Below are 16,717 nucleotides of genomic sequence, written 5' to 3'. Positions count from 1 at the left end.
AGTTTTAGTAATTTGCTATAAATTCAGTCAAGTCACAATATCGTTGTTTCTGTAATTTTGTGTGACCTGCCATCTCTGATAGAAGTGGTGTAGTAGACACCCCTCTCCTATTCTTATTTTTGAAAGGTAGCTTTCCCAGAATTCCCCATGAAGAGTAACATTTACTGTAGAATTTTAATAGATGCCTTTTATTAGAGCTGAGGAAATTCTCTCCTATTCTGCGTTGCGTATGATTGAGTTTTGAATTTTATCAAATACTTCTCTGCTGAAATGATCACTTGAGGTTTTTTTCCTTTTATCTATTAACGTAGAGAATGGCTTTTTAAAAAGATTTCCTAATGATAAACCCCTTCTGCATTTCTCAGATAAACCAAGCTTACTCGTTGTGTGTTATTTTTTTGTATGTACTGCTGGATTCTGTGTGCTAATGTTTAGAGTTTTTGTATTAGTAATTATGAGTGAGACTGGCTGGTAGTTAATTTTCCTTTCTTGTCTTTCTCTGTAGGGCTTTAGTTTCAAAGTTATATTGCCTCATAAAATGACTTAGAAAGCCTTCTCCCTTCATGAGTTCTCTGAAAGACTTTGTATAATATTGGAATGAATTGTACCTTTAAAGTTGGTAGGGGATCCCTGGGTGGCTCAGCGGTTGAGCACCTGCCTTCGGCCCAGGGCGTGATCCTGAAGACCCGGGATCGAGTCCCATGTTGAGCTCCCTGCGTGGAGTGGAGCCTGCTTCTCCCTCTGCCTGTGTCTCTGCCTCTCTCTCTTTCTCTCTCTCTCTCTCTCTCTGTCATGAAATAACACATAAAATCTTTGAAAAAAAAAAGTAAAGTTGGTAGAACTTGATAAAACTATCAAGGCCTGGTGTTTTGTTTTTGATTTTGTTTTTTTTTAGAAGAAACTTTTTTTTAAGGAAGCTCTAAGCCCAATGTGCGGCTTGAACTCACCACCCTGAGATCAAAAGTATGCTCTACCAACTGAGCCAGCCAGGCACCGCAGAAAAAACTTTTTTTCTTTTTTAACAACTGCTCCAATTTCTTCAACATTCCTAAGGTTATTCAGGCTTTCTGTATCTTGCGTGAACTTGGTAAATTACATTTTCCTTAAAAAACTTAAGTTTTTAAAAATTACTGCAGTAAGCTTCTGTGTAGTGTTCTCTTACCTTTTTATTCCCTTCTATCTCTATAATTATGTCCCCTTGTTTATTCCTAAAATTGTTTATTTGTGCCTTGTCCTTTTTTCTCTTAACAAACTTTGCCAGGGGATTGTTCCAAAACCCACTTATGAAAAAAAATAAATAAATAAATAAAATAAAAAAATAAAAAAAAAAAAACCCCACTTAGGGTTCTGTTGATTCTCTCCATTGTATCTTTATTTTCTATTTCATTATGTTATGACCTGATTTCTATTTATCTCTTTCATACTACTACCTATTGGTTTTATCTAACTTTCTTAATTAGACATTTCATTTATCCCAGTCTTTTTTTCTGATACCTGCATTTGAGTCTAAACTCTACCCTGTATCCTACCAATTTTGTTATGAAGTATTTTTATTGTAATTCAATTCTAAGTACTCTTAAATTCCTATTATGGAATCTTTCATTAACCCACGGTTATTTTACATACCACATCTAAGAAGATTTTCTATGTATCTTTTAATAATTTACTTCTACTTAATTACACTGTGGTCAGAATGTGGTCTGTATGACACCATTTCTTTGAGGTTTCTTGAGACTTGCTTTATGGTATAGCACTTTAATCAGTTTTGTAAATAGTCCATGCTTACTTAGGAAGAATGTGTATTCTTTAACTGTTGCATGGAGAGTTGTCTATATGATGATTGGCTTGGGGTTAATCTTTTTGTTCACATCTTCTGTATCTCAACTAAATTTTTATCTGTCTGACCTATCATTAATTGCTGAAATATCTCACTATCATAGTAGAATTTTTCAATTTCTATCTATAGATCTTCCCATTTTGGCTTTGTATATTTGAAGCTGTCTTATTAGGTGCATAGAAATACCTGATAACTATTTCTATCCTTACTAATACTTTCTATTTAAAATCTATTTATCTAATACTAACATACTTATTCCAGCTTTATCTTAGTATTTGCTGACATGTCTTCTTCCAGCCTTTTATTTCCAACCATTCTGTGCTTGTATGCATCAGTATGTCTCTTGCAAACATTTTTTAAGCTGGGTTTTTCATTTTTTAATGCACTCTAATGATCACTATCTTTTACTGGGCAAGGTTAGTCCATTAATATCTATTGTGATGATTTCTATCATCTTGATTTTTTATTTATATTTATTCCATTTTTTAGTTGACTTTCTTGTTCATTTTTTTTGTTTCATTTTTTCCTCCTGGTAGTTTAGAATTTCAGCACTCTATTTCTATTTTTTAGGCGGTTGCCTTGAAATTTTATCATGTACATTTAACATTATACATTCTAAAGTGAAACAGTGTCTTAACCCCACTCCCAAAGAATCCAAAGACATTGGACTACTAAATCTGATCGCACTCCTGACTTACATATTATTTTTGCCCAGTATTTTAGTTCTGTTCTGTTTTAAATTCACAAATTTGAAATTACTATTAAAATATGACCATTTTTGGTTGGATTTACATAAATGGTTATGATTTTATTTACTTACCATTCCTGCTATTTTATTTCTAGTATAGTTAACATACAGTGTTTTGGTATATTAGTTTCAGGTATAAACTCACCATTCCTTCTTAAGACTCAGACTATTCTTTGGGGAGCATTTTCCTTCTTCCTAAAGTTCATCCTTGGAAGTTCCTTTAGTGCTAGTCTCCTGCTGATAGACTCTGTCAGGTGGTATTTATCTTTAAATATTTTATTTCAGCCTCAATCTTGAAGATTACTTTTGCTGAGAGCACAATTTTAGGCTGATGGTTACCATTCTGTTGTATTTTAGCATCCGTTGCTGACATTGGAAAGTCTGATGTCACCACAACTGTTCCTTGCTTTGTGGGTGATCTCTCCTTTCTCTCTGGTTATTTTAAGAACTTTGTCTTTATGAAGAAGAAAAGATCTTTGTCTTTAGATGTTCTGTAGTTTCACTGCTTTCCAGCATGGCTTTCTTTTTATTCACCCTGTTTAGGATACATTATTCTTCCTGGATCTGCATAATCATGTTTTCATCAGTTCAGTAAAGTTTGCAACCATTATTTCTTCAAATATTACCTCTTCCCCATTCTCCATATTCTCTCCTTATGAACTCCACTAGACATGTGTTAGATATTCCCTTCATATCTCGTAATTTTTTTCCTATTTTATTTCTTGTTTCCTTTTTTTCTCTATCTCATTTCTCTGGCTTGCATTCTAAGTAATTTATTTGGTTATATCTTCCAGTTCACTGAAACTCTTCAGCCATATCTGAATTCCTGTTCAACTCATCCACTCACTGGTTTATATCACCAGTTATATTTTTCTTTTCTAGAAACACTAGTCATTTGTTCTTAGTCATATTTTCAAACCTATCTGTTCACATCTGATAATCTCTTATTGCATGCTCATCTTTGCAACTAAGTCCTTTTCCTGATATTTAACATGTAGCTATTTTCTATTCTGTATCTAATCACTCTAGTATCTTTTTCTCCTTTGATGATCTAAATCTGATCTGCTTTTTCTGTTCTGGTGACTTACATAGTAGTTTGCCTTATAATATGTTTGGTGACCTTTGATTGTGAGCTCCTTGTTTGTTCTGATCAGTGGAAGTCCTGTGGGACTACACTGGGAACACTTTCCTCCAGAGAGAGTTTGTTTTCTCTTCTACTAGTTACCATGGAGTCCCACCAATCTGGATCTTGCCTCCCTCCACATTCATTACTCAGCTTCTCTTACTTGCTGTTGGACCAAGGCTCAGAATCCAGCTAGCAGGCATTGCTACTATGGCATCCACCCTTTCCACTTTTTCATTCCACCCTTAGTTTTCCCCCACTCAGGACCCAGCTCACAGGTTTTTGTGTGGAGCAGATGGTGGGGATGCAAGTAGGAAGTGCTTTTAGGAATTTGTACTCCTTCCCTGAGACTAGTAACACTTCAAAAGGTATACCCTAGGTGAGATACAGTTGTGAGAACCCCAAATTCTTATTTTATTCTGATTTTCACACATGAGTGGAGAGAGAACAGTGTGGTGAGTTCAAGTAGAGAAAAGTGGAAAAAAGGGACACCTGGGTGGCTCAGCAGTTGAGCATCTGCCTTCAGCTCAGGGCATGATCCCAGGGTCCAGGATAAAGTCCCACATTGGTCTCCCTGCAGGGAGCCTACTTCTCCTTCTCCCTCTGCTTATGTCTCTGCCTCTCTCTGTGTGTTTGTCTCTCATGAATAAATAAATAAAATCTTTAAAAAGAAAAAAATAAAAATGGAAAGAAGAGTACAGGGATAACCCACATACCCATAACCCACTAGAATTACTGTTAATTCAGGCCACACCAGTTTCTTTTTTTTTTATCATTTTATAACTTTTAATCATAGCAAATGTGTTTTAACAGAGTCATAAAATCAGCATTACCACATATACAAAGGACAAGACACCTTTGTATATGGTATACACCAGTTTGGCATAAAAAAATACCATATATTGAAATTGGGTTCATTGGAAAAACTCAGGACTTGCTAAGACACCATATACAACAGAGAGAGCAAGCAAGAATGCTTTTAAGACATTCAGATTTATAAATAGCAGCTTAATATCCCCCTTACAAAGTCAGTTATTTGGCAACATTTGAACAATATTTTCTACACAGCCCAACAGCTCATTTATCTGTAGGGCTATCTGGCCCTTTAAAAGAAAAGCTCCTAAAATAAATAATCCACATAATTGTAAATGAAACATGTCAAGGACTTGAGTTAGCCTCTAGAGCAGCATTAATCTAGCCATTTGACTGGAGTATTAGTTATCAAGAGGGCCGGGGAACCTACCAGTGGGGCTAGAAGAAATGGCAGGAACCCTGTTCACCAGCTGCATGGCTTGGGTTGGGGAGTTTGTACTCCCAAGCTGAAACCAGCCTCCCCACCTGCAACTGTACTTGCTCTACTGTCCACACTCCCCTCCCCACCAAATTTTTTTGAAGCAAATCTCAAGGGTCTTATTTTCTTTATGTGCATTTTAGTATATATCTCTAAAACATACCATGAGCTTTTCATAATGATGTCAGACCAGTATATAAACGTGCACAATTACAAATAAGGAAGTAAAATTTCACATAACTTCCTATTGAAGCATTGGTTCTTGGTGACTCTTTCCAATTGAAGTATTACAGGACCCTGAAATGCCTACCAAATTATTATAAAAGGATTGCGTTTTGTCTAATGTAAATTTAATGTTATACAGGTATTATGACAATTCCCTGTATCATATTTGGTAGATAATAGTGATAAGAATGGTAGAAAATGGGGATCCCTGGGTGGCGCAGTGGTTTGGCGCTTGCCTTTGGCCCAGGGCGCGATCCTGGAGACCCGGGATCGAATCCCACATCAGGCTCCCGGTGCATGGAGCCTGCTTCTCCCTCTGCCTATGTCTCTGCCCCTCTCTCTCTCTCTTTGTGACTATCATAAATAAATAAAAATTAAAAAAAAAAAGAATGGTAGAAAATGATAATAAACACTTCAGTGGTACTTGCTATGTGCCGCAAACACTTCTGATCCTTCTAAGTGTACTAAACTAACTTAATCCTCAAGACAATCATGAAATAGGTACTCTTATAATCTCCATTTTGTAAATGTTGAAAACTGAGACGTGGAACATTTTGGTAACCTACCCAAGATCTTAAGGCTAATAAGGGATGTAGCTAAAGATGTGCACCCAGACCAGCTGGATCTAGAAACTGCATTTTAAACCATGATACACAGTGCCTACTACAGAGAAATAAGCAGATTTCCACAGCCATCTTTCAGAAGTATGTCTTCCATAAGTAGATGTATCTGTTTTGGTGAGTTTACTACATGAGCCAAACCTGTACTTGTTTTGAAACATTGGCCTTCAACAGTTAGCTTAATTTTTTTAACTACTTACATTGCTGCCTTTGGATTTTGTTATAAATGATACATATATCGTTTTGTGTTTATAATTGTGTCATTTCTGTAGGTACACTTCATGTTGGTGATGAAATTCGAGAAATTAATGGCATCAGTGTGGCTAACCAGACAGTGGAACAGCTGCAAAAAATGCTTGTGAGTAAATGAAAGTTTATTTAAGATTGACTTTCGGTTTGCTAGTTTGTGTTTTAATGCACAAATAAGTGGTATTCTTTTGTAATCAGAGTATTTCTGAGACCATCATTTGTGTGGACTTGCATTTCTACAACATTCGTAAGAACTGACAACTGGGAAAATGTTTACATGTAGCCGAGTTTGGAAACATCTTGCCCATAGAGCAGCGTGGGCTTCGAACCTCTCCCTTCCTCCTTGATCTCCTGTTTCTTATTGAGCAGATGTGTAAAGATAACCTTTCCAGTTCGGTCTATATGTGAACTAGTTTCTCACCGACCTCCATTCTGCTGACATCTGCAATGTCAGAAACATTGTTTCTGTTTAGCTGAGTCATAGCCAGCTGTATTGAATTTTCTCTATAGCACAGAGGAAAGGACTGACATAGTAGACCTGGCTATTTTTGACCATACATATCCAAAATCTCTGTTCACAATTGGCTTTGCATTTAAAAAGGCAGAATGACAGTCCTTGGCCTATGTTTGTTGTCCTACTGAGCAGAGGCAGATGTCTTGGACCTCTGGTCCTGGACGGTCTTCCTACCACATTGTAGCAGCCTACTATATTACGAATATCTACTGAGTGTGAAATAAGCACAGATTCACTATAGAAAAGCAATGAGGCCAACATCATAAAAGAAAAAGCAAATTTAATGGAGTACACCATTATAAGGTAGGAGACCAAATGTCATTTTTATGTAATTATTCTGTTGCCTGGCCCAGTTAATACTCATTTTTGAAAGGCACTTAGAGGTTTTTGTATTTGGGTCTATAAAAAGGTAACCACCGGAGGTCTGTTCCACCACTGCTGTACAAGCAAAGCAGTCAGCCTTGGCTTTGCAGGGTTTCTCCCAAGAACAATTTCTATTCCTGTGAGCAGCCCCTGCCTTCTCACTCCATTTTGTCTTAGGCCCATGTGTGCTCAGCTGGCTTGCCTTAATTACCCCCATGCATCTCGAGTGGTTTCTCACATGTCTTTGTATACAACATTTATTTGCTAAAAGAGCTCTCCTTTATTCTGCCTCCAGCGGGAAATGCGGGGGAGTATTACCTTCAAGATCGTACCAAGTTACCGTACTCAGTCATCGTCCTGTGAGGTAATGGCTCTGGCACACCCCCCCCTCCCTTCCTCCCCTCCCCTCCCCCCACCTCCAGCCACCCCTAGTCTCCTCTGGGTTCTTAACTAACTGTCTGCTGATGGCTGAATGTTTTGGCTTTCTGGGAAATTGTTTCTGCCTGTGCTGTTGATCACTGCACACCAATTTTACAACAAAGATAACGGAACAGAGTAGGTTCCATTCACCTACTCAGCCCTGCTTCCATGGGGAGCTCCTCAGCACTTTAACTTTCTGCAGGCTGGAATTGAAGCAAAAGAGAGAGGAGCTCTACAAATAATGACAGAAAGCTTAACAAGAACAAATGGAGTCTCTGAGGGAAAAAAGATAATTGCAATAATATTTCCAGGAAGTGCATTCACTTCCCTTATTAAGAAATCACACAGATAGTTCTTCTTTCCAAGAATCTGAGAAGTGATCTATTTTTGTTAAGATCGAGGTGTTCAGATAATTGTGACAAGTCCCTGGATGGATGTTAAGTCTGTGAGGAATTGGTAACGGACTTTACAAGAGGAGTTAGAGGGTTTTGCAACCTTCTGTGAAATCGTTTCAATTTGGAACATTATGTGATTCATAAGCAAATAAGCTTTCTAAGATAATACAACCCCAAAGCTTCTTTCTCACAGTAGGTGTTATCCTATAGAGACTGTAGCTTTCCAACCTATATTATTCAGTTTTGTGTCGGTCATTAAATGAGATTCCAAAATCTATTATTTTTATATCTAGAAACACAGACTGGCATTAAAGGGTCTGTCCTCCTTCAGTCAGCACACATTCAGCTTGAGCATTAGTATTTGAAGCTTGTCCCTTTCGTGCTCATTTCCAAGTCTGTGTACATCGGTGTGAAGTACACATTTCCTAGAGTTAATTTTCAAGACTGACAAGTAACTTATTGGAACTCACCTAGAAAATTGAATTTGTACTCAGGAGAAGTTGAGGGAGAAATTACGATGCCTCCTCCCATCCCTAGTAATGCTGTAGATCTCACAAGCAAACTCAGAGGCTTTATGACTTGTTCCCTCATCCTGTTGAAGATATGTCTAAGAATTTGTAGTTTGGTCAAGGATATTTTTAGTGCACCATGACAGTTGAGGTTCTGTTGTATCAGGTTGTGAGCTCCTCTTGGTGGCTTTTTATGGAACTTCAATTAATAATATATTTCAAGAGAAAACGCAGAGCTACTTCTCCAGGATTCAGAGTTTTGAAATTTGTTACCTAGAACAACAAACCTTGCTGCAAAAGAGAGAATGTCACACACACACACACACACACACACACACACACACACACCTCCCAATGTGAAGCATTCCAATATTTTAAAATCGTAGGTGGGCTTCATACCATTTCTCATTACTGAAGAAATTTAGTAAATATGACTGATTTTTGTCTTTTTGGCTAACTAACCAGGGGATATTTTTAGGCATTAATATAAACGTTTCTCTTGTGTTTTTTTAAGTGGTAGAACTAGCTTTAGGGTGGGACCAGTACTACACATGTAAATTCTACACCTGAATCAGAAGAGCCCCTCCCCCACCCCTTCTTTACCTCTGAATAGTAGAAAAAATGACACTCCCCTCCTCCCCCTAACCCAGCCTGTTGGACCCTCCTGTGCTCTGGCTGAATCCAAGCCTGTGGTTGGACTCTTCCCAGCCAGGGCAATACGGCCCAAAGAAGGGCTCTCTGGCCACCTGCATCAGCATCCCCAAAGGCAAAAGAGGGGAGACCCCCTGCCCTCACACTGGCCTTACTGACTCCAGTCTTTGGGGGTGGCACCTAGAAATCACTCTGCTCATGAATATTTGAGAATGCTCCCCTAAAAGACCCCATTATTCAGAAAGCTAAGAAGCTCTAGAAGTTTTCTGTATATTTTCTAGACAAAAAGAAATGTCATTTGAGCAGACATGTACATCCCAAAGGTTTCAAAGGACTCCACTAAACCAAAAATGTTATAATACATATTTTCTTCTTCTCCTCATTCTTGTCATTAAAGCTGATTTGGACAGTAAGGGAGTGGAGCCCAGAAAGGATCACAAGTGTGTCACATAGTATAGAGAGTGTGGCTGAGGACCATGAATCTAGGGAGAGTGGCTGTGCTTCCTGGGACTTTTGCCAGGAATGGAGCAGTTTTAGGGGCTCAAGGTTATTGTTTTAATCAACCTCCTAAAATGATCTAAAGAATAAAGATTTCTTCTCTGATGTATGTCTGTCTTTTACCTTTATTCATAATATCTGTCCTGGAAAGACTCCAAGGTGACTATAACATGAGAAATCTTTTTTGTTTTTTTAGATTTGTTTCACTTCAATGAGTCATTCAGTAATTTTTGACACTGAGGTACCTAAAAACCATTAAGTACTTTTCGTACCTAATTTTGAATGAAAATTAGGCAGTTGGGATCTTCAGCATCAGTTTATAGTAGTATCTGTCATTTTATAATCCTTGATAGGATTTTAATATCAAATCACTCTTCTGGGTCTCACTTAAAGTCAGCCAAGGTTATAGAATGTTGGAGACAGAAAAGAAATTACTAAATTTTCATCACTTACAATACGTGAATCTTCAGACTGCAGAAATTTTTTCATACTTCCGTGAAATCATGCAAGTAAGTCAGTATAGCACCTTTACCGCTTAAAAAAAAACCTCAGAGGAAACGGTTGTCAGACTGTGGTTGTAACTGTTGATGTGAATATCTCTGTTTCTGTGCTGGTGTTCTGTGTTAATGAACCTTGTGTCTTATTTCAGAGAGATTCCCCCTCCACTTCCAGACAGTCCCCAGCTAATGGTCATAGCAGCACTAACAATTCTGTTTCGGTAAGAACTCTAGCTCCACACAGCAAAGTGTGACAATTTTGTTGGTGCCACCTGCCATGAGTGTTCTAGTTACATGTGTTCAGTGGAAAAATTGTCTTCTGCCGATATACAAGGCTACTACAGCTACAATGCAGTTTACTCCTGGAAAATCTTTTCAACATTTTCTTCTTGTGAAAAAAAACTCTCTAATTAGTTAAATTTGAAGAACTGGAGTTCAAGATCGCTTTGGTCATTCTCAAAATATCTCCGTGTCACCCCACTAGCGTTGATGACTTTGCTCAGACTTACGCAAAGGATATATAAGAGGCAATCTGTTGAAATTTCTAAATATCTTTTTTAATTGGAGAAAGATGAAGAAACCTGAGGATTTTGCAGAGTAGGCATCTGGGTATTCTCGGGCTTTGTAGTTGGCTATTCTGAGTGATATCAGCAACACGTTTTAGTTTCCGCTATCTACGTTATGAATTGGTGTGCCCTCTGTTATTGTGGTACGTGCACATATTTTTGTGAATTATAAGCCTTGCCTGGATATGAAAAGCAAAAGGAACTGGCTTCAAACTGCACTTAAGCCACGCTGTTATCACATCTTTAACACAAAGTACTTGATATTTTGACTTGAACTTGGATTTTACCTTTTTTTTCAGAACTGTTCATTTTGAAATATGAAAAAATGAAAAGAATTGGTTTTCATTTACTTAAATAAACGAAAGCACATAAGGTGCAAGCGTCTGATATTTTGGGGTAAAAAAATCTTAAGTTGCTGATATTGCTGTTGAAATGTATCCAGAGTCTTACTAAATGCAGCAGTATCGCTTGTTTGCTATCCACGTGCCCTTTAAAAAGCACATCAACTGTCTTTAATCAGATAAAATTTTAAGTAATTTAGAGATCATCTCAATTGGAATGATTTCAGTAAGAGAAATTATGGAAGAAAATTTTTCTTTCCTTTATTTTTAACTTCCAAGTAGGCTACCAAAGGAATTCATTTATAATAGTTTAACATGTAATACTCTGAAGATGGTGAAAATCCATATAGCCATTGAATTTTTCAAAACTTCAATGATTGCAGTGACTAAGTTGAAAAGGGCAACAGCTCTTTTGAGTTTGGGGTTTTGGTTTTGTTTCCAGTAGGGCTGTTTCACTCACAGTGGCTTTTGTGTTGAAGATGCTGAGTTGTTTCTTAAGAACACATTTTCTCTCTTGCTTAAACTTACCTGCTTTCCTCAGCTTGCTGCTAAATGGCCTGGGTTTGATTTTTTTCGATAACTCAACATTTCTTGAGAAATGGAATAATGCATATGATCTCTTTACAACTGAAATCTAGCTCATTTTTTAGCCATATTGTAACAGAACACACAAATTACCTTGTACTCTTGAAAAGTAAATGAAAATTTTTCTCCTGGGTTGGCTTTATTCTACAGGACTTGCCATCAACTACCCAACCAAAAGGACGACAGGTGAATAGATACCCTCTATAGAAACTTCTCTAAACTGAGCTGCTAATAGCCAATCCTTTATTAACCCTTTCCATCCCATAATGTCTGCATTTTGGACCATAACATTTAAGCATTGAGAGCTTGTACCATTTCATTTTAACACATTACACGTGACTAATTTTCTATAAGGATTTTTTTCTTTACATCTTTGTAGCTGTGATGGTTATTGTAATTTCAACCTGATAAACTTGTGTTGATGGTTAAGAATTCAGCCTTTAAGGGGGTCTTACAGGCCTGCCTCTGAAGTTGGGGGGAAAAATTGTTAAAGGTAACAAAATTCCTAGAATTCTAAGAATAACTAAAATCTATGTGCTGATGAACATGTTTAAGCAGTAATTTTTTAAAATTTCAAGGCTTTTTCCTAATTTGTTTTTGCATGTGTAAATCTAAAAGCCATTTACAATGAAAACTCGGAACATCCTGGCTTTCCATCCCAATATGCCTCTTTTGGGTCACATGGGGAAAGTGAAGTGCTGCCTGCCACAAGCAAGCAGCTTCCAGTTTGCCAGCACTTTAAGAGTATGGATTTCAGGTGCAAAGGCAGAAACATGTTAATTTTATAGGCTGGATTTCTGATAAGAAAACTTGAACAGAATAATCACACAATAGTTCCAAAGCCTTCAGGTTGGTTTTACAGTGACTGAAACATTAATATTCAAATGTAATTTCAAGAGATAGAATTTTATGGGAATTTTCTTGGAATTTGGTGTCCAGAAATAATCCAATTTGGCCTTAAGGTGTGCACAAATTGGCATCTGAAAGAATTCACCCATAGTTTATTCTTAAGACCGCATAAGTGATGCAGCATTAGATATCTAGCATTTCTTAAAATGCTGCCATATGATAACCCCTTGTAGGCTAATCTGTTTCCTTTTATAATATCTACTAATTACATTGACATATCCTGAAACTCAGAGCTTTGAATTCTGCATATCTTGAAGCTCTGTGCTGCTTTCAAGTGGCAAAGCTTGGATTCAATGTCCTTTTTCTTTAAGAAGAGTAAAATACAAATACAAAACCTAAATCCTTCTTACAAACCTAATAACATGATTTTTTAAATGCTTTAAAAACTGTTTAAATTACATTTAAGTTTATAGACAGTGTGTAGACATGCTGCCAGTTGTCATGTAGGCATTTTAACTAAAGCAAGATGCCAACACAGAGTGCTTGCTTCTTTTGTACCACATGCTGCTTCAGGGTTAAAACTTTCCCTGAATGTTTGTGTATATGGTGACAAAGCTGCCACATGATCATGACAACTTGCCCATAACATCAGCTAAATATATGCAGATTTAAAAATGGTAAGCGTGCGTCTCTATAATTAGAGACCTATTATGTTACAGTAAAAGCAGAAGCTAAGTCTTGATCTTTATTAAACAAGAATTGTTTAAGTGTTCCCTCCAAATAAAAACAGCAAAGGTATGAACCTATACACATCGAAGGTATCCCATCATTTCTAGTGGTAGCAATCCTGTGTCCTATCTCCATGCGTCATTTGGCTTCACCATCTAATGTCCTGTTTGTATTGTAAGTGTTGGTGTGTGGTTATTAGGTTAGAGCTGTTTGCTTTCACATCGCCGTGGCAGCCCTTCTTACAAACTCCTGTTTTATAGATCTATGTAAGAGCACAATTTGAATATGATCCGGCCAAGGATGACCTCATCCCTTGCAAAGAAGCTGGCATTCGATTCAGAGTTGGTGACATTATCCAGATTATTAGTAAGGATGATCACAACTGGTGGCAGGGTAAACTGGAAAACTCCAAAAATGGAACTGCAGGTCTCATTCCTTCTCCTGAGCTCCAGGAATGGTATGTTATTGTTCCTTCCATTTTGCTTGACAATAAAAGCAAAGCCCTGACCATCCTTTTTGACAACCTTCTATTCTGTTGTGTAAAACCTATTTGCCTCCACTAGCTAAAGTTCAGATTAGTCATCCAAGAACTCTAAATCTTCAACATCTAGTAAATTCCTGCTTAGAGTCAAGTCTTAGTTTTACATAGAAGGGGAGAGGAAAGTCAAGAGAGAGAGAGGTTGAGCGGCTAGCTTCAGGTCATGGTCCCAGTCACCTCGTGGTACCTTAGAGCCCCCCACTCCCACATGCTGCTTCAATCCTTTTAGAACCATGTTTTGTTTTGTTTTGTTGTTTACAGATTTTATTTATTTATTTGAGATAAAGCAGTGGGAGGTGCAGAGGGAGAGGGAGAAGCAGAGTCCCCACTGAGCAGGTGAGCAGGGAGCCCAATGCAGGGCTCAATCCCAGCATCCTGGGATCAGGACCTGAACTGAAGGCAGATGCTTAACTGACAGAGTCGCCCAGATGCCCCTGTTTGGTTTGGTTTGGTTTTAAAACAAACCCTCTCCTTACCTGTTAGCATGGTCTCCCCATTCTCATTCTACCCCCGCACCCCCACCCCACCCCAGCAGGGAAAAGCTCAAAGGCCATGATTCAGGGTCGCTCAGGATATTTGAAGGTAAAAATGGGTTTTGCCTTTGGGAAAAAAAAAAAGCAGCCAGAAGCTTCATTCTTTACCTTGCCAAGCCTTTAAAAACACTTACTTTGTTGGAAAGTTTAAGCAGTGAAAACAGGTTAAAGTCAGATAGCTTTTCAACACCATTTTGAACTGTGAGAAAAGGAGTCCCAAATTACTATGTATTACTATCTATTTTGGTGAAATCCAAATGCTGTTGTTACAATTCACTTACTTGAACTCTGTTTTGAAAGATGCTGGTGATTTTGCTGTGGCTGGTATTTTGGCAATGTGTGAGAGATCTAGCAAGGAGATGACTCTATCTGAGGTTGTTTCACACAACCCAAAACAGCAACCATTAGACATTGGGGCAGTCTATCCCCAAATACTGGAACCTAGCTATCAGACGCCAGAGGCTCTGAGTCCACAAATGTTGATAATGGTTTTCTCACCCCTTTTTCTCACTAAAGGGATTTCTCAGTGAATTTCCTTTGCGTGATTGCCTCTGTTAGCTATCCTTTGTTTCCAAAAAACATTCTTACATTTAGATTGTCAGAACTGATAAGAACTTCAGATGCCATCATTTAATGCGGAGACTCATAGACCTGGATAGAGGAAGTGGCAGGCAGCCTTCCATCTGGCACTGCTTTGCAGTCCAAACTTTAAGAAAGTTGTTTTTTTTTTTTAAAAAAAAAAAAAAAAGAAGAAGAAGAAGAAGAAGAAGAAGAAGAAGAAGAAGAAGAAGAAGAAGAAAGAAAGAAAACGTTTTTTTTTTTTTTTGAAAGGAGAAACGTCTTTATTTTCCTGTGAGGGACTGTAGTTCTTGATGGACCAGGGGCCCCATAATCACAGCTGGCCCTGAGTCACAGATATGTTCTTGTCTCCATTATATGCCAAAATATTGTGCTCCTTCCCACTCAGTGGACTTAGTTTAGTATGATTGAAATTTATTTTCATTATTCTTCTATGATTTCAAGGGCCATGCTTAAGCATTAACAGGACAAAAGTGATCTCTGAATCACTTTGATGATGATGTCATTATGTCATTCGTGATATTTACATTTTACAAAATGTGTTCTAGCATGCTGCCAGATAAGCATTTTTTTAAAAGAATTCTGTAGATACCAGACCTCTTCTCCCTAGTCAGATCATCTGTTGAAATCTTGTTTCACTGATATCTAGAACTCCAAAGTCCTCTGGAGGAACCCTGAGAAATGGCAGTGGGAAAAGCAGATTTGCTCCCTGTCTCCTATAATGGTGGACTAGGTTATCTGAATCAATCCTCCTGCTGAAAAAAAAAAAGAAAAAGAAAAGAAAAGTGCTGTAGAAAATATGTTATTGAAAATTACCTTAAAAGCATTAAGCAGCCAAAAAGGTATTGGGCAACTCAGTGACTTGTTTTTATATGAAAGCCATTAATCAGAGTGATAGAAATTAGAGCACCAAATTGGCCCATTTTGCCAAGAGGACACATCTATTACTGAAAACTTTTCTGCCAGAGAATCAAGATTAAGACCTAAGGCCTATACAAGCTGGGGGGAGTCTGTTAGGAGACCCATCCCACATTGTCAGGACTGCAGAGGCAGGAGCAAACAAAGAAGTATGCCTTTGCTGCCCTTCAACAGCTGGGGACTAGAGACAAGGCTGCCTTGTCACTAAGCAAAGCCAAAGACACAAATAAAAGGAAAATAAAATTTCCCTGAAAAAAATCGTGACCGCTGGTCCACCTTGAATAGCTTTGTATCCAGATACACATAGCCTGGGACGGCCAGGGGATTTCCAGCATCTGTTAGAAACAAAAAGTCTCAAGGGGTGCCTGGGTGGCTCAGTCAGTTTAGCATGTGCTTTGGGCTCAGGTCATGATCCCTGGTTCCTGGGATCAAGCCCTGTATCAGGCTCCTTGCTCAGGGGAGTCTGCTTCTCCCTCTCCCTGCCACTTCCCCCTGCTTGTGCTCACTTCTGCCCCACCCCCCTCTGTGTCATATTAATAAAATCTTTTTAAAAAGTCTCTGATAGACTTTATGATAGACCTCATCCTAGAGCCTTTCCTCAAACTCCACATAAACTTTCACTAGGGCGGGGACCAACAGTCAAAAACAAAAAAACAAAAATCACACAGGCATACAAGGAAACCAGACCTGCCTGACAAAAGCCAACAGAGACAAACCCACTTTATATATTAGAATTAGGAGGCAGGGTTTTTCAATAACTGTGCATATATTTTAAAAATCAATTTAATAAGATCGAAACATGTCTTCAGAGAATAGAGAAGTTGTTAATGGCAAGGAAGAAGAACCAGAAGGAACTGTCAAGAACAAAAAACGCAGTAACCAAACCTCAGTGGCCACACACCTATTAGAAAGACTAAAAATTTTTAAAGTTCTCATCAAAGGTAAATAGATGAACAAATGATGGCATATTTATACAACAGGATGCTTTGAAGCAATAAAAAGGAATGAACTATTGATACACGTAATATGGATAGAACTCAAAATCATTATGCTAATTTTCCAGGCGAAAGAGAGAAAAAACATACTGTATGATTCTGTTTATATGAAATTCCAGAAAACGCAAAACTAATCTATAGTGA

At 37.9% G+C, this 16,717-nt stretch overlaps 1 protein-coding gene across 8 annotated transcripts in view; it reads left to right on the top strand.

The window, feature by feature from the left end:
* Positions 1 to 16,717, top strand: part of CASK (calcium/calmodulin dependent serine protein kinase) — a 345,585-nt gene that overhangs the window by 297,912 nt on the left and 30,956 nt on the right. For 2 of the 8 annotated variants that reach the window (XM_041740864.1, XM_041740865.1), the window contains exons 16-20: positions 6,117 to 6,202; positions 7,266 to 7,334; positions 10,093 to 10,161; positions 11,583 to 11,618; positions 13,271 to 13,467. In XM_041740864.1, the coding sequence (XP_041596798.1) occupies positions 6,117 to 6,202; positions 7,266 to 7,334; positions 10,093 to 10,161; positions 11,583 to 11,618; positions 13,271 to 13,467 (457 nt within the window). The remainder of the gene's footprint in view (positions 1 to 6,116; positions 6,203 to 7,265; positions 7,335 to 10,092; positions 10,162 to 11,582; positions 11,619 to 13,270; positions 13,468 to 16,717) is intronic. The other 6 variants (XM_041740867.1, XM_041740872.1, XM_041740869.1 and 3 more) reach the window with 3 other exon arrangements.

Source organism: Vulpes lagopus, chromosome X, assembly GCF_018345385.1.
Source record: "Vulpes lagopus strain Blue_001 chromosome X, ASM1834538v1, whole genome shotgun sequence".
Taxonomy (NCBI): domain Eukaryota; kingdom Metazoa; phylum Chordata; class Mammalia; order Carnivora; family Canidae; genus Vulpes; species Vulpes lagopus.
Note: the sequence above shows the minus strand (reverse complement) of the source record. Positions and strands in the feature narration are given on the sequence as shown.